This window comes from Lipophrys pholis (genome assembly GCF_963383615.2).
Source record: "Lipophrys pholis genome assembly, chromosome: 1".
In the NCBI taxonomy this organism is placed as follows: domain Eukaryota; kingdom Metazoa; phylum Chordata; class Actinopteri; order Blenniiformes; family Blenniidae; genus Lipophrys; species Lipophrys pholis.
Window position 1 is genome coordinate 42,392,409 of NC_137635.1, and position 22,648 is coordinate 42,415,056.

Sequence of the window (22,648 nt, forward strand, 5' to 3'; positions counted from 1 at the left end):
TCTCTCCTCTGTCCGTGTTTTTTTTTTTTTTTCTTTTTTTTTTTTCATAGAGGAGAAAGCTGGAAGTCGGCAATTGTTGCTTGCTTTTTAAATTGACTCACGGCTTCGGTGTGGCCCCATTGTGCCTTCGCGTAAAATCTTTTTTTTTTTTTTTTTAAATCCTCCAACAGTGGACACCCTGTGGCATGCAGCAGCGAGTTTCTACCACTTTGTGGAGATCAGCATCCTCCCGTAATGTGCTGAAGCACTGGGCATGGTGCTCTGGGGACGCTCCTCTGATTAGGGCGTGTGTTTTAGTGAGGAGCGATTTTACGCACAGCTCATCTTCTGTGGATGGTCTGTTCCAAAGTAAACATGTAACGCTCTCTCTCTCTCTCTCTCTCTCTCTCTCTCTCTCTCTCTCTCTCTCTCTCTCTCTCTCTCTCTTCCAGTCAGACTGCTGAGCACCTCCCTTCGCGCCGGGGACCACATCCTTAAATGACCCGCGGCTGAGGAGGGGGTGTCTCCGGATCCAGCGTCCGGACCATGGCATGCTGCCCACACCGGGTATCCAGCACTGACCATGGGGCTCCGGTCCAGGACCGTCGCTAGCGGCTCGGAGGGGCAGAAGAAGCCTTCCGGTGCTCCCCCCGGGGAACTATTGGACCAAGGCACCGGGGGAGCGGACAAGGATGGCGCCCTGCTGCTGGTGGCACAAGGCCGGGACGACTACAAGCGGGGCTCTCAGGGCATCGGCATCGGGCTTCTGGCCAAGACCCCCCTGAGCTACACCCGGCCGACCAAGAGGAATAACGTCCGCAAGAGGAGGATCCAGAACCTGATCTACGACACGCTGGAGAGGCCGAGAGGATGGGCGCTGCTTTACCACGCGTTCGTGTGAGTACATAACGTTTTCACCAACTTGCGCGGGTAATTAATGACTTCTTCGTATCCAGATGAAATAAGTGAGAGCCTCCTCACTCCGAGTCTCTGCCACGAGTGGACTCACTTTGTTGCAGCAATTTCCAGTCCATTAATGAAGCTTTGTGCGGCACTGATGTGGAATCCAGTTAGGTTGTAACCTAATCTGCTGTGGGAAATGAATAGTTTCCTCGTGTATGTCACTGTAGCTGATTGGTTATGCAACATCACAGTCTGCATTTCACCTCCTGCGTCGGTTGCTCAAGTTTTTGTCATCTCTGATTTTGAATCGAGACATGGACTTGTGCGCGTTTTGTGCGTCCTGGTAGATTCTGTCACGGGGATTACCCTGATAGAACAAAACTTTTTTTTTTTTCTCTTACATTTCTCCTACCACTTAAATCCACCTAAAGTTATATAAGTGGAGCTCCAACAGATGGCTGATCAGAAGTGTGTTATCAAATTATGAGCTGAGAGGGGAGAATAGGCCTGAAAGTGGCTCTTTTTAGCTCCCAGATTTAGAGCTTTGCGCGGCAGTGTGAGGGGTCATATTTTATCCACTTCAATAAGCAGTGAGCTGCTGAGCTGCTTGTTAAAAGAAGTAGCCATTTTTACACTTGGCCCGAGTTTGCTTCAGAGTTTTATTTTCATGCATGACACTTAGGCAGATAATTTCCTTTATTATCTAAATTATCCGATAACAAATCAACCGTTTTACAGTGAAATGGGAAAACACGTCCCTCGCTGATGTCAAAGTCGAGTCTTAAATCAACTGTTATACAGCTTCATGTCATTGACCCGCCCTCATTCATAATACGATTAAAGAAGGAAAGATAAGAGTATTGTTGTGTTTTAATCTGAGATTCTGAATAGTCTGCATTAACTTGCAGAACTTGAAGCGATTGTTGGCAATTTGATGCAAGTGTGACCATAAAGCACCGCTAGAAGGGACTTTAATGTTTAATCCAGTGCTGAAGAGCAAAAAGTTCAGCTGCTTTTGGTTTTTGTGTTCATCTCAAATTACATGAACTCAAGATTTTCTCTAATTTCTTTCTCCAATAGTTCAGAAATTAGGAAGATGACATGTCATTTGAGAAACAAATGGGATTATTAGTGTTTTATAGAAAACCCATTCTAATTAGAGCGTTTCTTTGTGTGCATTTCCAAACCAAAACAAATGACTGAAATAACGACGCTGTGCGTTGTCAGGTGTGTGTGTTCTCGCTCATCTTCCAGCTGATTGGACAGTTTGAGAGCTTCACCAGATGAAGCCGATGTTATGTGGTGAAGCAGTGTTTAGTATTCTGTCCCCCTATCCCAGAGCTTTCAACCTTTGTCATCCTTCAGAGCGTGTTCAGATTCATTTCTGTCCCTTTGCCAAAATGACAGTCGACACCAATGTGAAGGAAAATACCTTTTTGTTTGTTTGTTTGAACCTTTCACACATCTCAGTTTTCACCGTTGTTTCAAACGATGACGTGTGTAGTTGCCAAAGATGTGAACTTTGCTGTTAACTTCAGTTTCTGCCTCGTAAGTAAAGAACATTTACTTATAAATGACAAACAGATGACTAAAATATTAGATATCTGATGTTTTTGCAGCACTTTTGAATCTATGTGTGCTCTTGTTTCTATCACAGATGAAAAGTCTGACAAAGAACCAAAGTGGCTTGTTTTCAAAAGGTCTTGAAATATTAGTCATCACCTGCACCCCGCCTCCCTCCGAATCCAACTCTAAAACCACAATCAGTATCCAATTTCAGAAGAAATACAACTCTTTATTTGTTGCTTCTTCTATTTATTTTTTTTTGTGTTCGATTTACTTTCATCATGACTTGGAGGAGGGTACATAAATAACTAGAACTACTAGGAGGGGTCAAATTGTAAATCACTTCTGCTCAGCTTTGCATTCTACAAATATGTTTCTATAATAGCAGTATGTTAATTAGGTTTTGAGCTGCTCGTCCGGCTTGGCTTTAGCCAGGTTCATGTATTTCTTTCCAATTGTTTTTGTCTAATGATGGTGATTCAAATCACAGCAGAGGAAGGCAGGTATGCCCATGAGTAATAACTACTTATCTGAACGTGAAAGCAAAGTACTGCTTGAACAATGTTTTATTCGATTCACATTTTCTCATTGACCCCTGGCGAGCCAATCAGGCACAGCCAGCAGCATGTAGTCTGCGCACGTACAATACCCAGCTCTGCTCTAAACAGTACAATAATGAGGATAAACTGTTCAATAGGCCATTTTTCCAAGATTTCAGCTGATTGCAAAGTTGCAAACTGAACAGGCAGAAACTTGGTACTTTGTTAATTGATGTTCTTGATTTTGTTTCCCGTCCACCTGGTCAAAAGTGTGGTAAAACTGAATGTTCTGGTTTATTGTGATGTATGAAGGTCTGCCTGTGTCTCTCTTCAGGGCAGTGAATTCCCCTCTCCCTGACACAGCAGTTCATTTTCTGCTCCTCTCGGAAAAAAAAAACAACCAAGCAAACAAAAGAAAACCTTGAGCCCGAAGAGGTTGATTCATTGGATGTCGAGCTTTGAACCGGTTGAACTGGCATCATGCGTGATTTCTCAGCCACATATGTAGCTTTAACCACGGCTGCCTCATACGGGCGGCTGGTGTCGCACTGGGAAGATACATGCAACAATAACAGAAAGTCATTAACAGAAGTGACCTCTGGCGATGGATCTACAGTTTCTCAGTTTGCAACCTGATTTTTGTCAGTTCATCACAAATGAAAGCAGCAGTTGTGGCCAAATGCACCTGGAGGTACATTATCTCACATCGAAATGAACGAGAAAAAAGATGTTAGGTTGATGAGGACAATCTGACTCATATCGTAGATTTGAGTTACAAATTATGCGAAATAAGACAAGTCACAAATGCGACTTAATTTCATTCCAAATGTTGAATTTGTTGTAAGGACTTGATGCCACTTTGTAAATGATTACTCAGTTGTTCCTCGTCCTGACTGTTAGTCAGTCGCTTTGAAACTTGACACGTTCACACTTTGACTCCGGCGCTGCGTCTGCTCCACCAACATTTAGGAAATTGTGGCTGCGACGACATTGGAAGGGGTGCAGTATGTAACATTAATGAAAATAACATAAGAATATTACTTATTGGAATGAAATGTATGATACATGAAATTCATGTGTAAAATTATCATTATCTTTCCTTAATGTTGGTCTCATTGTCAACCTGCTATGGACCAACGTATGCACTGGTGTGCACTTTTTGGATGATTGGTGACCTTGACAAACAGAATAATCTTTGAAGAAAATCGAACCTTGTGGTATTTCTGAGACAATAACCTCGATAGGATGAGTTCAGGTTCCTGCTTTAATTAATCTGCTTTGTACAGTGTAGTTGTGGTTGGCCAACGTGTTTCCTTTGAAAACTCTCCATATCTAATCCTCTAAAGTCTCTGAAAAACCCTGGAGGTTTTTCATCGTGGTGGTACATGTTTTCACTTGTAAAAAAATTGAGAACTGAGTATTTAGTCCCAAGGTTGCTGGTTTGATCCCCCATTATTTGATCTGTCTCAAATGGAGTTTGAGCACCTTATAAGGCAGTTGTGGTGCGAGGGTGTGCGAGTGTGACTCGCAGTGTGAAACGCTTTGCAACGTGGTAAAAATTCATTCCATATGCACGAAAGTGATTAACCTTTTGATTTAGATTTCATTTAAGATGACATACGGTTTCCGCCAGCGCACATCTGATAATCTGTGACTGTCATCAACATGTTAGAGCAGCTGCAGCTTTAAACCACTGCTCGGGCTTCACTGCCTGCTGAGTGTCCGACTCAAGGGCACTTCAGCGGCTCATGTTGATGTCAGGGGAGGCATTACTCAAACTCCTCACCCACAGATCGTGATGCATGGCCGTCGATGTGATACACGTATAGCAAAGGAGTGGCAAGTGGGATGTGCATTAAAGATCAGAGGATGATGGGAGAATCGCGATGGGAGAGAAATGGGGTTCAACGCACGAAGAGGTGGCGAGGCAAACAAGAATAGGCAGATGTGTACAGATTTCTCCACCACTGCTTTAATCCTTAATTTTTTCCAGTCAAGTCAGGTCAAAAATGTCAATTTAACAGTTCTTCTGACGGACTGGCGGTTTGACGTAATTGAATTCAAGCTGGCAGCTCTTTTTCCCCCCACAGGAGTTTTATTATCAGCCAGGTCCCCAACGGTTTTCAGGCAGCTCCGACAGCCCCGGAGGAGCTCTCCGAGAGTCTTCAGCTATAGGAGAAGTCCATTTGCAGCGAATAGAAAAGAAACCCAAGAGAGGACCCTACAGGGGTTTTATATGTGTAAAGATGAAGCCTCGAACTGTGTGTATGATGACCAGTTTGTTTGTATACACAGAAGTATTGTGTCAAAACTATTGCAAAGTCTGTCTTAAATCACATATAAACTAAGTATAGAATATTTAGGCCTCGGTTGTAAAGCACTGTTTTCTATTTAATGTTTTAAAAAGATCTTTAAATTCCCATCACTTTCAGTGGTAACAGAAGAGCAGAATTATGCCCCCAGAACCTTTACGGTTATAGATATGCAGAAACGGGCATCAACCCTGCAACACGGCAATGAGAAACTAGTTTGAAACCAGGGCAAGAAAAAACCTGGGCTCAAGTCAACATCTAAAACCAAGTTCAAATAAAACCAAAGCTGTGCCGAGTACATCATGGAGTCAGTCTGCACTCCATACAGCAGAGCTAGAGATACTGCAGCTTTGACTGTTGGATAAAGTGTTGAAATATTTACAAAAGAAAAAAAGATTAATGGCTATCTCGCCTGGTTCTCCTTGCATTCAAATGGTTATTTTTAACATCAGGTCAAAAGATGCATGAAAAATAAAGATACACAGCTGACATGACTTTCACTGAAATGGGCTAAATGCACAAAACAATGCACCATGAATTATTGTGATGAAAGATTCCCAGCTATGTGAAGGAAGCCCACGCACACACGGGGAGAACGCGCAAACTCCACACAGAAGGTAATTGAGGCTGGTGGATGCTAATCACTGCTCAACTGACAGCCCAGCCAAAAGTCAGTGATAAAATATATAAAGACATCACAACAACAGCATTAGTTCCACAATTGTGCACATCAGTTACAGTGTGCTGCACAGATGGTGTGTTTCATCTAGAGACTGACATGTCCTCGTCCATTCAGGTCTTTGGAATCGGGCCGAGGCCTGCTCTTTCAAAGTGCTTGTTCGAATGGGAGCGCTGACACTTCCTCAGATGAATCCCACTGTCACACCAACTGCACACGGGTTCAATTTAACCAGAACAAGTGTGAAAGCACACTGAAAACTGCGAAAGCTGTGTGCCAGTCTGATGCCAGGTCTCCCTTACTGCTCGTCATATGAAATGTCACAGGAGCTGGAGGTCACGTTTAACCTGCCGATCATTGTTATCTTTCAATGTGTGACTTAAGTGAGGCCGTCAGCTCCGGACCCTCTGTACAGATCATTGTGAGGGAATGTCAGGTCACGGTATCCAGTTGCAGCCACCATTACAGGACTGAAGTACTGTACTACCCAAATTTTTGGTTTCCATAACAACACAGTGGAGCGAGTGAAATCTGATCCACAGCGGAGGCAGGAGTCAGGTCGAGTGAGCAAGTGTGAAAGCAGAGAGAGAGAGAGAGAGAGAGAGGGGGGGGGTGGGGGGGGGGGGGGGGTGCAAGGGGAAACATGAGATGTTCGACATCAGCAGATTTGGTGGCAGATCGGAGATGATCCTTGGCCTCATCCTGGCATCCAGACGGGCCTGACAGGAGGGCTTCTTCCCAGAATGCATGGCTTTATGAACCCCCCCCACCACTCCCATCTCCCGTTCTATCTTTAATACCCGTGTGGTGCTTCCCGCCCCACCCTCCCTCCACTGCTCCGGAATGTTGATGCCATGTGTTTGACTGGAAAAGCAGCAGCGGCAGCAGCAGTGAGTGTGAATCATGTCAGTCAGATGAAAATCCTGTGTTGTCAGTGTTGTTTTCATGCTTTCAGATCGCTTTGACGCATTACAAAGTCCTCTGCAGGTGGACGCTGGGCTGAAGCCCCCCCCCTCCCCAACCCCCCAAGGCACATAAAACCCTTTGAAAACACTGATTAACTGATTAATATCAAACCTGCACTGTCATCCTGCTGAGAAAAGGCTGGTGGACAGACAGTGGGGTGGATCAGGTCAGGTTATTCAAGTGCTCTTTGGATGAGTTTATGTTTATCTTCCTACAGCTTTAGTTTCTCTTGCCCCAATGAAGTCTCATCCAAACACTTATTGTGTGTTTGATGCTAAAATCCTTGAATGGCTTCATGCATTAATTCTTCAAAGGAGGTCTATTATCCTTATCTCTGTTACTTTGAAACCCAGAATTCAGAACTAGTGGTTAATTGGAGTCTAGCTAAGCAAGTAAACAGACCAAATTGAAATGAACAGAGCCAAAAACACTTTTTAAAAAGGCAGATTGAAAAATTTAACTTTTTCCTATTATCTCTTTACATTCTGAAATGTCAGAAATCCTAGTTGAACAGCACCATGAGTGAATGAAATAAACCATGCAGGATTTGCTGCCGCTGGAAATAAAACGTTTATTTTCATGTTTAAACAAACACACACACACTTACAGGGATAAAGTGTAAAATGTTGTGTAGTATGATATGAAGCACTTGTGGTTAGTAGTTGACTGGACTGACTTCAGCACCATGGACAGAGATCAACATGATCAACTCCTAGAACTCATTGGAAGTTGATGGAAAATACTCAATAGTTTCAGAAACTACATTCATTAGTAAATCCTTTAGTGTTTATCGAAGTTTGAGAGAGAAAATGTGGCTTCATTGAAAAAATTTACAAAATACAGCATCCACCTTGTGGTGGAGTAAATGCATCTGAACGGGGGAGAACTTAAGAACGCCCTATGCTGGAAAGTGGGAGGTTTCAGAGAGCTTCCAAACTGTGTCTGATGGTATGCAACAGTGATTAATGTGAAATTTAAGAAATTAATTTACTCCTATCATAAATGAGTTCATACATGACCTCAGAAGCAGAATTCCGACCAATAAAAAAAGGCCACTTCAGATGCAGGTAAGGAAATTGTTCTGATGATAATGAAAAAGATAACTTGCATTTGCCCTGAAAATTAGCATTTTTATTAAATGACCAACTTGTTACAAAATGGGAAAAAAAATCAATTTACTGCTCTTAAATTCACCAGCTCAGCTCATCGTCTCTTCTTTTTTTGGCAGCAGACTCTCATTTCAAAATCTATGAATGGTTTCAGGCTGAGACAAAAGAAAGCTGACAATTCACTGAGGACATTCAGATTCACTGTTGATCTCTTCTGATTTTGCTGAGTGTGCAGAAAGATATTTTTAGCTCGGCAGCAAAAACTGCTGCGTGCTGAATTACCTGAAGCCGCCGTAAACCATCAAGTCCCTCACAGCTGGAAAGGAGTAATGACACACTTTTATCGTCACATCTGTCGCTCGTGGTGCGGCGTTGTTGCAGAGTTTGAAGCCACGTACAACGGAAAAGGGTTTCACCTCGACCTGAGAGGGAGTTAATGCATCCACAGGCATGCCTGCCATCGTTCATATTCTAGTTCCTGTGATCTATTACAAAGGATTAGACGTGGTAAAGTGGTTAGAAAAGTATGGTGATTGCATGTGGGCATTCTAAGAGTTTCCTCATAATTATCATGAAGTGTGTGTCAGCCTGGTCGTCTGAAAACCAACATGTGACTGGACCGCTCAACTGGCAACGATTGTTAATATTCTGTTTATGAGTCTTGTGATTGCTTTGATTTCCATGCAGAAAATCTAAAGTACATGTGACTCACACAAAAAAAATGGACGTATCAACAGTTTGAGTGTTTCAGCAATCTATAAAGTACTTCCACGTCCCCATAACACAACATAATGCTTATAGTATGAGTATATTGGAGGGAAAATAAATTTAAGCGAGCAAGAAAATGCATTAAGAAAACTGTGCATGTCTCACAGTATAAATATATATAAGGAGGTAGATCTTGATAAATCGTAACGTTGGTAAAACCTGCCATACGTGTCCTGGTTCATCTTGACACACTGCAGCTCGCTCACCTGATTTCCTCGACCTAATTAGAAAACTTATTATGTGTAAAAACCGACATTACGTCTGAACTCGCATGGTACGAGCTTTGTCTGAAGTAGTTTATTTTGGGTGAATACTAGACGTTGTTATTTTCCATGTTGAGATCATCAGAGGCTTTGACTGTCAAACTCTTTCCATTTAACGTCTGCAGCTGTCACACCTGTTCAACTTACGTTTTTTGCACTGTTGTTCATTTTGCTATATTCATTGCATGATGTGTTTTAGCACAAAAAAAAAAATACCTTTTGTTCTGCACTCAGTTCCTCAGGTTTCTTCACGTATTGCAACATGAACCTCTCATGGAAAAAAAACTGGATTACTAGATGGCCTTTTGAGTCCTGTCAAATTAACCCTTACTAAGGTTAAAGTACACCAACCAGATGAGAAAGCGGAACGAAGCCGGAGATGTGTGCAGCTCATTAGGAAGGTCGAACCGCTCTTTAGCAATTAGTTCCTCTAAATATCACCCAGCAGCAGATCTCACAGAATCGGAGGGAGCTGATGCTGCTGTGCATGAGCTGAGTGTGAAAACCTAATTGAGCTTACAGTAGCAAGCGTGACTTTTAAAGCTCCTCTTATCTAACAAAAGTTGATCGCAGTGTTGGTTGCTGAATTTTGTGTGTGCAGAGAACGGTGGGAAGTTGTATTAAGGTCATTTTATCATCTCTGATTGGAATTAGTGGCTTTGGCTCATGCTTGAGCAGCTGATGGATCGAACTGACAGACGCAGTTGCACTTCTGCGAAGTTATCTTTGAAAGTTGGATTTGTATTTTTTGCACAAGGCCTCGGCTGTCTTGTTTCCTGCATGGCTGATGGCTGTCGGTGAAACAAATGTGGACCGTTTACACTTGTGTAATGGTGATGAATCATCCACTCAAAGTCATTCCTCAACTGTGTTGGATTGATTTCCTTGTGTGCTCACATAACGCCAACGAATAAAGACTGTAAATGGTGACAACTTTTGATTTTTCTGGAGAGCAACAAACCCGACATGGCTCATTCTTATTCTTATTTATGAATAGTTACTAAAAACAATTTCCCCAATGACTCTGGTTAGGTTGAGGAAACAACATTTTCAGATAAATATAAACAAACACAGTCAAAGTTCTTGCTGAAAACACAGCCTCTCACTCCTCCTTTGCTTTGGTTTATTATAGATACATACTATCTAACAATGGCATTGCTTGCATGTGTTATATCAGTTTTACTTTTTTATTCAGTTCTGAAATCGCCGATCACCGTTCAGCCATTCAGTAAGATTGAAAGCACTAGAATTCAAGTGCTGATTTGAAGTCAGTCGGTAATACTGTTGTTCACATGAGTTTGTATAATAATCTGCCATTATTGTGTTTTTGGTTGGAAAAGTTAGTGTGTGCAGGTGAAGGGAGAGGCGGGGCACTTGGTGACATTTTTGAGATGTATCCACTCTAAATGGCATTTAGAGCAGAAATTATTGGTTTTGCGCTCCAAAAACACAATTTTCATGTGGATGGAATGTCTAAAAAAAACCAACCCAAAAAACCTAATGTGGATACAAATAGGTTTGTTAGTCAATCAGAAATGACTCTTTGGTATTTTGTATTACTTTTGGTAGGAGGGGGCGCTAAATACCATATATGTGTTTAAGTTCATGCAATCGGATTAGATGCAGACATGGTTGAGGTGGGGTTTTCTAAACGGATCACTAAAAGGGGTATAAAATATAATGTTTCATGATTTGGATTCAAGCCTTTCCTCGTTCACTCCAAGTCTCCTTTATGTGCAGGAATGTTACCACGGTAAACTGTTTGTGTTTGCTCAGGCCTCGGGTTTTGCTAATGGACTCTGTGATTGTGGTCATTTAGCGTAATGTCATTTTACCTCTGCAAACGTTGGATCAGCAGCAGAGTAATTGCGCTGCGGCTCGCGCTGGGATGAAAAGTAGAACACAGACTGCATTTCCGAGCCTCAAAACTGTGAGAAATTGCTGAAATTCAATTGCCCTTTTTCTACTTTACAATAAACTATCGTGCCATTGAGCACAGTGTCACTTTCTCAAGGTTGGAGTGGTTTTGTGACTTTGCCACGTTCAGTCATTTGCAAACAGACATTGATTTGTGATTTGGGCTTTTTAAGTATTGATGTTCAAATTTGAATGCACTTTTGGGCATTATAGTATTGTAGGATGGCGCTACTTACATCAAAGTACAACAAATACAAATTACAGAGTACAACAAATAATCGGTTTCTTAATTAGTTTAGCTCAAATCGAAGTAAACCTAAACACACATGTGGCTGACGACTCAATTAAATCAGTTAATTAAATGGTTGAAAGCGGTTTAGATGGACGTGTGGACAGGTGTGAGATATTATATAAAGGAATTCAGGGGTCTTTTTTAATGATTACTCAAAGCAATTAACATGTTTTAAGTGGGAAGATAAGGGGGGAAAAAAAACCCCAACAAATTAAAGCTTAAAGCGACTGATCATGGTTCTGAAAACATTTCTGCTGCGAGGGCTTTACACACTGCTGCCAGATCCTGAATTATGTTAATTTAGAAGTAAAAAAAAAAATCAGTTTTATCAGTTTGCCTTTTTAGAAGGTCAGTTTCAGACAGTTGTTTTTTTTTTTGGAATCCATGTTTTTCATTGAAAAACCCTAATTGGAAGACATTTTCTTTTCTCGTTGCTGATCATGTGATGAACCACATTTTTTTTTCGAGTTCAAAATGTCCCTCTGCTCTTTTAAAGCGTGTGCACCGTCTTGATGAGTGGACATTATATGATCAGCTGTCAAAAAGCACTTACTGCTGCAGGAAAAAATGGCTTTTCATGATCGAGGCTCAGGAGGTTACCCGCACGATAATGAAGCCCCTGGGTGTTTTTAAGGGTGTTATAACGGCGAGGAGAGCCTTGAGAGCATGTTGGGGTTGACTTTGTGTTACGAAACCCAACTAACCGCCACTTGTGTTAATGTAGAAATGAGTTTAGGTTCCTTAATCGGTATCATGTTCTAAATGTAGATTAGTATTTAACAGAGGTTGTGTTAAGAAATCACCTCAGGTCGGCTAAAAGCTTGCCATCTGTTTGTTGATACTCATAAATATGGTGGTGTAGGGACCGGGGATGTGTATGATTAATCAGCTCAATGATAACACTCACACAAACTGAAGCGACGTCTTCCCACAAAACCAGCAGTGGTTTGTGAGTGCCGTGGTCTATAAAACGGAATCAAAGGTAGCCTGTAAGTTGTGGCTGACATATGCTTGCCCCAGTGGAGCAATGCCCAACCGCATCCGACTGAAGCATTTGTTTATTAACCTGCAAACGATGTCTTTTTGGATGCTTGGAATATTATCCTCGCTCCAATTTGATATCGTTCACCTGGAGACGCTGTGATCCTGTCATGTCTGAGAAGAGAGTGCTGCTCATCAGAAGAGCACGATATGCTTCCACTTCGTCGCGTTCTGCTAAAAGTAAAAGCTTTGAGAAGTCTTTTCCAAACTGGGTCCTCTGTTAGTCGCGATTCAAACTTTTTTTTTATTCAATTAAGTTGTTGGGGCTGGATCCATTCTTCATTCTACAAAAGTAAAAGCACGAGTCTCACGCTCTTTTAGTCTAAACTAAACATACTTTATTTTTCCCTTTGTGGAGATTGCCTTTTTTTCTGCATTGACCAATGCTATTTCTAGGATTTGGAGGTGTGGCCACAATCCGGGGAGCTGATGGGGGGGGTCAAGGGTCTTGCTCAGGGACCCACAGTGGTGACTTTGAACCTATAAACCCATTCACACCTGCGAGTTGTTTCTGTGAACTAATATTTTCTACAGCAGCAAGCCACAGAAGTGGGGCTACTCAGAGGTGGTGACGAATTTAAAGTCAGTCGTTGACACGTCACTGCACCTTGAGACACGCGAGACAATCCAGACATCATGGTGTTTTACATGAAGGACAAACAAGTCATAATGTTTTGGCTCATCGCTGTCAGTCGCTGCAGTGGTATCGCAGGCCTCTGCAGGAATGAGGGAGCACGCGACGCATCATTGACCCGTGCCGGAAACGAGTGTAAACAGTTTTGTCGTGATTAAGCTTCTGAGGGATGTTGTGCTGCAGGTCAAACATGCAGACCTCTACCAGCGAGCGCCGACCGGATCGGATTTCAATCTGACGCTGCCTGCCTCGTCCCGTTTGTGGCAGTCGCTCATTTCATCGATCATTCGCCGCCGACCCTTTCTGATCCACATTAGTCGGGATGATTTGGCGTTTCCGTGATGATGCCGCTGGGACTCTCTTGTCTTCCTCTCGAGCGCAGTTACACGAAACACCAGAGCAAATTCAATTGTCGTGCTCAGTATTTGTACATATTCCCCTCCTGCTCGCTCTCCGGCTCCTCGTCTGAGGCTCTCGGGGCCTTTAGGCTTTATTATCATTTTCCCCCTCTCTTCCTCCCACGGACCCAGACAGCGGTAATGTTTGCGGCGCCCAGAGTCTCCAGCGTCCCCCTGGGGCTTTCCGCCGCGAGCGGCAGTTGCTTGAGAACGACGCCTTCAGGTCTCGTTTACGTCAGGTTTCGCAGCAGAATGCTTCGATCTTCAGGTACGCAGAATCTCTGCCTTCATCATTAGGAGCTTAAAAAAAGAATTTTCGAACTTAGAACATGCCAGGTTTTTGTAATGAGACTCGTGATTCTAATACAAACGTTAGTTAAGTTTGGACACTATAAGTTCTTGATTAGATTTAGGAACACAACAAACTTTTTTTACTTTGATTACTACATAAATTAGATATACCTTATTAATACACAACTTCAACGCTTTAAAACTTTTGGGGGGAATTCATTAAAACTTCATGGACGTGCATGTCTTAGTCATGTGTGTCAATCAATAATGCAATGATGGGAAATAATGCTATAATTTGGGGTAGTTTGAATGTAAAAAAAATACAATAAATGCCAATATTGTCAAAACGATACAAGGTTTTTATTATTGAGAGAGAATACTGCATAATATGTGTCCTCAATTAATGAATGTGACCAATTTTTGATCAATTATACCTTTCTTGTGAAGAAAACTGCCCAGAAAATATTTAATTTCCAAAAAATGTTGTCCTATTTATGTATTTCATTATTGGCAACCATTCTGATATTTTCTAAAAAAACATTTTTATGCTAATTCTTTTTACAATATCATATTAAGCAGTCCATCCTGTCATAACTTATTGAATAATTGGCAAAATGTTATCACATTAATATGTTATTTACAGGTTTTACAGACATTATTCAATTATTGTTTGCCCCATTGTCATCCTACATTGCTCCTGTCCTAAAAACGTTGACCACTAGAGGGCACCGTATGTGGCCACTTATTGAGATGTAGCACTACAACCACATAGTTATGAGAACCTAAAACAGCTGTTTAGTTTGGTTGGTGCAATATAAACTTGCTGGATGCAGAGACTTTCAGCCGCAGCAGTTAACAGTAACTGATGATGCTCTCTCAGTTCATCTCAGAGGCCACAGACGTAGTTTACAACCACATTGACGGATGCTGGGAAACGGCAATAAATGAATTGCGTGCGTGTCATCACTGGCGGGGAGGTTACTCACAGCTTTATAGTTGAGATGCTCACCGGGTCTGAGAATTTTAAGGTGTTGTGTAATTAATACACGAGCGGGCAGGGAGGTGGATGATGTTTGATGTGGGCTTTGACCCGCCGTGTTGGCTGTCTTCCAGCGTAAACTCACAGCTCGGGAAATCACCCTAATGTGATCATGGAGTGAATAAATGATTGTGTTCAGGAGCATGTCGGGGGCCGAGCTGTGCAGAGATCCAACAGCAGACTGAGCTGCATTAACGGACCAATCAGAAGCTCTGAGGGGTTTTTTGGGAGCACAGTTGTTCAAAACTTGCTTAGAAAAGAATAGATAGATAGATAGATAGATAGACAGATAGATAGATTGATACAGTCATAGATAGATACATTCATAGATAGCACAATTAGTGTGATGAACATTAAGAATATACACAAATAACAATATTCAGTCGTAATAACAGTAACCACTGTGTAAGTACTATATGTCTTATTAATGATAACAGCCTACAAGGAACACACATGGGCCTTATACTAAGCAAATCTTCTTGGTTTTGTTTCAAATAGTAATATTCTCTCATTGCACAGTTGCGTTCTTGGGGTTGTTTTGCACTAATTTTGAGTTTAACCATTTTCATGGTTTTGAACATTTTTGAACATTCTGAAGCACGTTCTAGATGATTTGATCCCTCTTTTAAAGTCACTTAACGTCTCCCAGAGCTCATTATGGTTGTTTTGTCTCTTTGTTGCTATTTCCTACTCCAGTGGAAACTTTTAACATCCTTTTGTCATCAATAGGCATTCCTTAATCAAAGTTTTGCTTGTCAGTATGGTTAGTTTGTACTTAAAAGTCGCTTTGAAAATTTGTTGATATTTTGGAACCTAGTACTTATACACATTTTGCAGTTCATTTGCAATGGTTCATATATCCTTATCACAACTTTGCATCTCTTTTGAACTTTGTTGATCATGTCACTAATAGTCTACATACTTTGGCACATTGCTTTGCAACCATTTCAAATAAAATAGTCTTCTTTACCCACTTTCCTCCAAATAAAGTTTGCCTGGGGCCACAAAACATATTTAACCTTGACAGAAATGACAATAACACAGCTTATAAACATGTTCCCAACAACCATTTTATCAGATACAAACTACTGAAATAGCTCGTCAGCCAATTATATGGGAGCAATCCAATGTTTTCAGGCATGGACATGAGCTGCCGAGGTCCAAACTGAGCATGAGAATAAGCAAGAAAGATGGTTTAGATTACTTTGGATATTGCATGGATGTTTGTGGCAGATACCGTATGAGAATCAAGGAACTGTTGATTGTCTGGCATTTTTACACACCACCATCTCTGGAGTTTACAGAAAATGAACATTGCTCACCTTTTAATTTAATGAGAAATATTCGTGATTACTGCTCTGATTATTCAACAAAAGTACATTTCTGCTCACTACTGCAACTGTTGGCTGGTTAGTGTGTTCTTCGGCATGCACAAACGAACACTGCACCTCTGGTCACACACAAGTAGCCCCTCCATCATTGACTGGTGAATTTGATACTTTATACACGCACACACACACACACACACACACACACACACACACACACACACACACACACACACACACACACACACACACACACACACACACACACACACACACACACACACACACACACACACACACACACACACACACACACACACACACACACACACACACACAGCAACTCACACATACGCTGGTGCACACAGACAGGGATCGATGGGTGCAGGTGGAGCAGCCAGACCCTGAGGACGATGTTCTTACCGGGAGGAGAAAGCTGATCTTGCCTTTGTAAAGGGAAACCCCCCTCTCCAATCCCACAATCTCTTTCTCCAGTGCTGCTGCTAAGCGCCAATCCTTCGTCTCCACTGTGGGATCCTTTCGTGTGTGTCTGCGTCTGTGTGTGTGTGTGTGTGTGTGTGTGTGTGTGTGTGTGTGTGTGTGTGTGTGTGTGTGTGTGTGTGTGTGTGTGTGTGTGTGTGTGTGTGTGTGTGTGCGGTCTACATGCTCTAAGTCTGTCAGCGAGGAGTTGTCGGAGGGAGGCGGAGGAGTTAACACCCTGCAGGAGGGAGCATAGCTGAGGGAGCGGGGGTGAAGGTGGGTTGGGGTGGGGGGGGTCGGGGGGCGGCCATTACCGTCTGTAATTTCAGTCCCATCTGAATCTGCCGTGTCAGTGATTTTCACAGAGTCCGCTGGCCCAGTCTACTTCCTGTAACATGGCAATAAAAATAACCTGCTCCCACACACATGCTGCCAATGCATTAACAACACAAACACAGTGTTTTCACAATGTGGTCGGGGTGTAAAGCTTCATAACAAAAACATTACACAGGAAGTGGGGGCTGAAACCATAGAAATGGTTCCTGTGATTTCACACTTCATTCAGGGGAAAACTTCAAACATAATTTTGCCGGACTTGCTGTGAATCTTCTTTGGCTATGTCCGAATACAATGTAAATAGGCAAGTAGCTCAGAATCCTGCTACTTTTCCACTTCATCTCCACTTATTCAGACGGCATATGTCATCCTTTGTCATTTAAACTACTGTCAGATTTGGAGATGCTGACTCGCACGTAAACTACCTCACAATTAACAGCAAGCCATGACAGTGGTTGTAACCTTAAAGGGACAGAATCTGAATTGGCTCCTCTTCTTTTAAAGAACTAAATAGTTTCAAAATAGGACTTTGTTGCAAAGACATTCTGCACCTTTAGACTGCCAAAAACACAACTTCCATGCCATCGTGATGTTTTCACCATTAATCGTTTATGTATTCATACTAATCTGCATGCGGCTGAACTTGTTTACTGGATCCAAACAAGCAATGGTCCGTTTGCTAAACTGCACACCTGCTGTAGTACAAGATGAACGGAACAAGCTGGAGACAATTACGGATCCTCTCCTGCAGCCCGGCTCTCCGTAATGCTGAGGGATGAGTCAGAGCCTCCGTAGATCTGAACAAGCATCAGATCTGCAGCTCTGTGTGTGGTTTGTGGACAGATTTAGCCCGCAGAGTCGAGTCATCTCACAAAGCTGTGTGTGTGTGTGTGTGTGTGTGTGTGTGTGTGTGTGTGTGTGTGCACAGCCCGTTAACACTCTCACAAATCATCGTGGACATGAGTACCAGTGCCACTAAAATGACTGCGACACCCCGAGTGTTCACACGACGAACCCATTAAATTACCTTCACGGGGCTTTACAGCATGTTGCAGACAGGGGGCGCTGTTCTCTGAGGGCAGAACTAAAGGTCTGACTCAGTTGCCAACTATTTGTATAACGGATGAGTCATGCAAATGCTCAAATTCAGTAATTCTTGATGTATACATGTCCAACTTTTTGTGTGCCTGACTTCAAATTTGACTGTGGTGCCGAGGTTGGCAACATCTCAAGGTGGAGTCTGGCTTTAGGGACTGTGGAGTTTGCATGCTCTCCCTGTGCATGTTCTTGGTTTCACCTCACACCTAACAACAACAACAACAACAACAACAACAACAACAACAACAACAACAACAACAACAACAACAACAACAACAACAACAACAACAACAACAACAACAACAACAACAACAACAACAACAACAACAGGTAAAGATGAATGTCTATAGAGTGATTTTCCAATCACGACTTAATGTTTTCAATCCTGTTTCAGTGGGGTTGTCTAATAAAATATTAAATACATTAATTCATCTAACGACTGCAGGTTTGCAATATTTCTTCTCTGTGGATTTAATGTTGTGATCAGCTCCATGTTTTAGGTTTTAACTCCCAAACTGTTCTAGAGTTTGCGGAATCTGCGAATTGAGATTGAAAGGACAAATAATAAGTTTGGGTTTGGACACATTTTACAAGAAGCAGAAACACAACACTAGAGTGTTTCACAGCTTCTCTGCAGAGGCTCTGTACTGTTCCTCAGTGATGTAGTTCACTTGTTATCTCTTCACTTGGAAGTGATGCTGCACAGCTAGACAACATTTTTTTTTTTTGGCTTGTCTATTTGAACAAAAAAACAGTGTTGGACGCTGTGTGAGTTCTCCCACAGTGACATGATAATTCGATCTGTAATTAGATTAAAAAACATACAGGCGGTACTCCGATCACACAGCACAGACTTGAGATACGAGCATACGAAATAGCTTCCAAATCTCACCAGGAACTGTTTGATAAATTATTGATGGGGAGCAGAATGGTGCAGACACTTACCACAAACCTGGTGCCACCAGCTCAGTGTAATCATGTGGTTCTGTGGAGAAAAGTGGGTCAGAGTGGCCTCGGTGGGATTGCCAGTCCTCAGGATATATAATGCAAAGACTGGAAGGCTTTGGCTCGTCTCCCCGCCATGTAATTTATTTTAAAAAAATTTTTTACCAGAGGTGATGGTTGGAAAGTGACAGACCTGAAACACAAAGAAGCACCAGTGTGAAGGCAATAAGACGGAAAGCTGCAGCGCAAACAGTTGAACAATTCCGGTTTTATTTCCATCTCAGCATGCAGAGAGTGTCAGGTTTCCTTGGGTGTGTTGCAGAAGAAACTTTTTTTATTGAGATGCAGTGACACAAACTAACTGAATTCGTAATCTAGTAAACATTGGCCCCTCGTCTCCGTGTGGCCCAAATCGGCCAATCTAAATGTGTTGCTGCATGTTGTATCAGACGAACCGTGATGTGATGCTTCTGAAATCGTGCATCACTCGTGCGAGTTCGGGCCAGAGTCCCCCTCCTTCGCTGGTGGATGATTGTACAACCGGCTGCTCCAATCAGAGAGCCTGTAACAATCCCGGTGAGCTTTGGGCTGTTTGGAGGCATTAGTGAGTGGTTGTTTGGCCCGAGCTACTCGGCGCTAACCGTGTTAGCGTCTCCTCCACCCTGCCTGATGAAGCAGTGGAGGAGCAAAATTGACTGCGGCTCAGCTTACCTCCGTGTGTGTTCGTGAGCGCGTGTGTGTGTGCTCTGGAGGAGGGTTTGACACAGTCTGTGTTAACAATGAATTTACAGTTAATTAGGTGGTGCTGTTGTTTGCTTTGTTTTCTTTTTTTTTTTTTTTTCTCCCGCAGCGCAATTTGAGCCCGGTGCACATTAGGGGCCTAATTTCCCCGGTGATTGGAAAGTGCATGCATGCCCCTGTGCATGTGTGTGTTCAGTTATGTTTGCTCTCAGTGTTCAACAGTACAACCCCCCCCCCCCAAAAAAAAACTCAGTTTTCACCGCTGTTTATTTATTTGATGTTAAATTTCTTTATTTTACTTTTTGAACTGTCTTAGGAACATATTTGAAGTGATGTAATTTACATGTTGCTACAATTTTGTTGACACAGAGTTGCTGACTGGCTGTTGTTTTAGTTTTTTTCTTCCAAATTCCATTGATATAAAAGTAGGAATAGGTTGCTTCAATTGGTATAACTAACCACTGATGTGAACAGTGAATAATGGAGTTGATAGATCTATGTTGGTAATTTTATCACAACATTTTTGGTTAAGTATGAAAACCTGAAAAAGTAAAAGTAAAATAAGTTTCTTATATTAGAATGCAGGTTTAATGAAAATTTGCAAGTGATTACAGTTGATACTTCTTAACAATGTTACTTTAGAAGCAGCAGCAAAGTAGACGTTACATAAATTCAAACAGTAAGAGACATTCATAGGCTATTCGATATCTAACGCTGCTATTTGTTACGGATCTATTGTAAATTAAAATGTAACTCACATCTTCTAAGTCAGGGGACTTTGACTGAGTCCTCAAGTAAATTTGTGAAATAGTAACCGAGCTACTTTTTTTTAGCGTACAGAGAAATCAAATGAACAGTTCTAGTTCAGGTACGATGCAGATAGAAAATATCAAGACCAGAGAAAATTCTGTAAATTTAGTAATCAATTACTTTTTGCCGGTGGAAGTAGTGTCATTACTGCATTATTCATTGTACTACTTTCTATTGCCATGGAGACAATGATACTACCTGAATACCTGTACGATACACTGTAAAACTCATTCAGACAGTTTCATGTAAAATTTTACTTTAAGATTTGTATTTGCTTTAGTTCTTCTTGTAGGAACTTTTTTCATGCTTGTTTGTTTTTTTTTTTTTGTTTTTTTTACTTCTTCAGTCATCACAGTCACATCGCTGCTTCCAAAGTCAGACATGACATTAAGGAAAACTATTAAATGTGTTGGTGGATTCTGCTTTTGATGTCAGTTTTGACCCACAGCTCCCGATTCGCTGCTCGTTACAGAAAACTTTTTTCCTGATTTTCCTCAGGCAAATTGAACCCAAGAAGAAACATAAGAAGCATGCAGCATCAAGACTTGCTTTGTAATTTACAGATGGGAGGATGTTTTACAAAAAAGGTCTTTATGTGTGTTGAAGGAGAAAAAACAAACAAACAAAAAAACCCCAGTCAATCTCATCTACCAAAAAACACAGGCGACAACGAGGTGATCATTTTTTTGCCTGGAGGCCTGCAGAGGAAGCTTTTAAAGCGAGCGTGGGAGCTGCCCGCAGCCTGGTTAAATACCGTCTGGTTCAAAACCGCAGGTCCTCACTTTCCAAAATGGATCTGAGGGAGGGGAGAGCAGCAAACAGCAAAGCAGAACAAACAAGCAAAGCGACAGAAAGCAGCTGAAGTGAACGGGCAGAACGAGTCTGTAAACATTTCTCAGGTTTGTAGAGGCGTGGGGAATTCCATCCAGTCACGCCGTGCATTGGCTCAAATGTGACCACACAGCATCAGCCGTTACATTTCAAAGTGAAGACGCTGAAAAACCTCTCGGAGTATTAAGTTTATTAAAGACATTTTTTGAATATATGGTATTTTTTCTAGTTCTCTATAAACCACCAATCTAAATCAGGCAAATTCAAGATAATGTTTTCACCTGCTCACAGCTGTGCTGGGAAAGAGAGAGAAGTCTTTGATTTTTCTGCTGGTGGCTGTGGAATGGACATGTACAACACTGATGAGTCTATCACAGCTGAGTCCAGTGCACTACTGGCAGAAAGGGGCGTCCCTGAGCACATAGAGCGCCGTCCTTGAAGACATCTTGCAGGACATCTTGGAGGAGCCTTACAGGGAGCTTTATAACTGGTTAAAGAGTCTGCAGCAGATGAATGTAGTTTGATCTTTGAACACCTGAGCTGAGATTACCCCCAGATTATGTCTTGAATCAGGAAAGAATGAAGACATAAATGCAGTTCTTTTTTTCACCCAACTTTAGCAAGATTAAATCTAGGCTTTGACAAATTGGATATTGACTTGTTGACATTTGGTCATATAGTTTAGGCAAAATAAAGATCTAATAGAGCAAAAGAAGAAAAGACACTATGTCTACACACACATATCTGCCCAGTCAGACCTAGAGGAGACTGGTGCAATTCGTTGCTGTACTGCTTGTGTGAACTCGCCGTTAACAAGCAAGCTACTACTTCTATTTTTTTGTGCAATTTTTTATTATTATTATTATTATTATTATTATTATTATTATTATTATTATTATTATTATTATTATTATTATTATTATTATTATTATTATATTCTTTATGTTTTTATTTTTTATGTTGTATGATTGGCTTTTATTGTAAAGTCATCAGATGAAAGGGCTTTAAACACTCTGTGGAACAACATTGAATACAAGCCACAAAACCTTAGACTGGAGTGACAAAAGTAGGTGTGAAAACTAAACAGACTAGTGAAAAAGCATCGATTTACATTTTGATGCGAAGACATGATGTATTAGAAGGAAAAATAACGTATAATTGTTCGAGTTATTTACACATTATTCACCGTACATCAGGTAAAAAGAACATACCTGCCATTCTTTCTTCGACAAACAGTATCGCCAACCACTTTGATGCGTGATGGATAAACTCGAAGCTCTTATTTCATCATCGTTTTCAACAATCTACCCACAAACTATGTTTTAGACAGATTTCATAAACTTGGGTTCAACAGTAAGCAGTGGTAACTTCTGATACAGTGAA

General features: G+C 41.6%; 1 protein-coding gene across 1 annotated transcript in view; it reads left to right on the plus strand.

The window, feature by feature from the left end:
- Positions 1-562: 562 nt before the first annotated feature.
- kcnq3 (potassium voltage-gated channel, KQT-like subfamily, member 3) overlaps positions 563-22,648 on the plus strand; it is a gene marked incomplete at both ends in the record, with an annotated part of 93,373 nt that continues 71,287 nt past the window's right edge. Inside the window, one exon of the mRNA XM_080473157.1 lies at positions 563-876. Coding sequence (XP_080329283.1) covers positions 563-876 — 314 coding nt within the window. The remainder of the gene's footprint in view (positions 877-22,648) is intronic.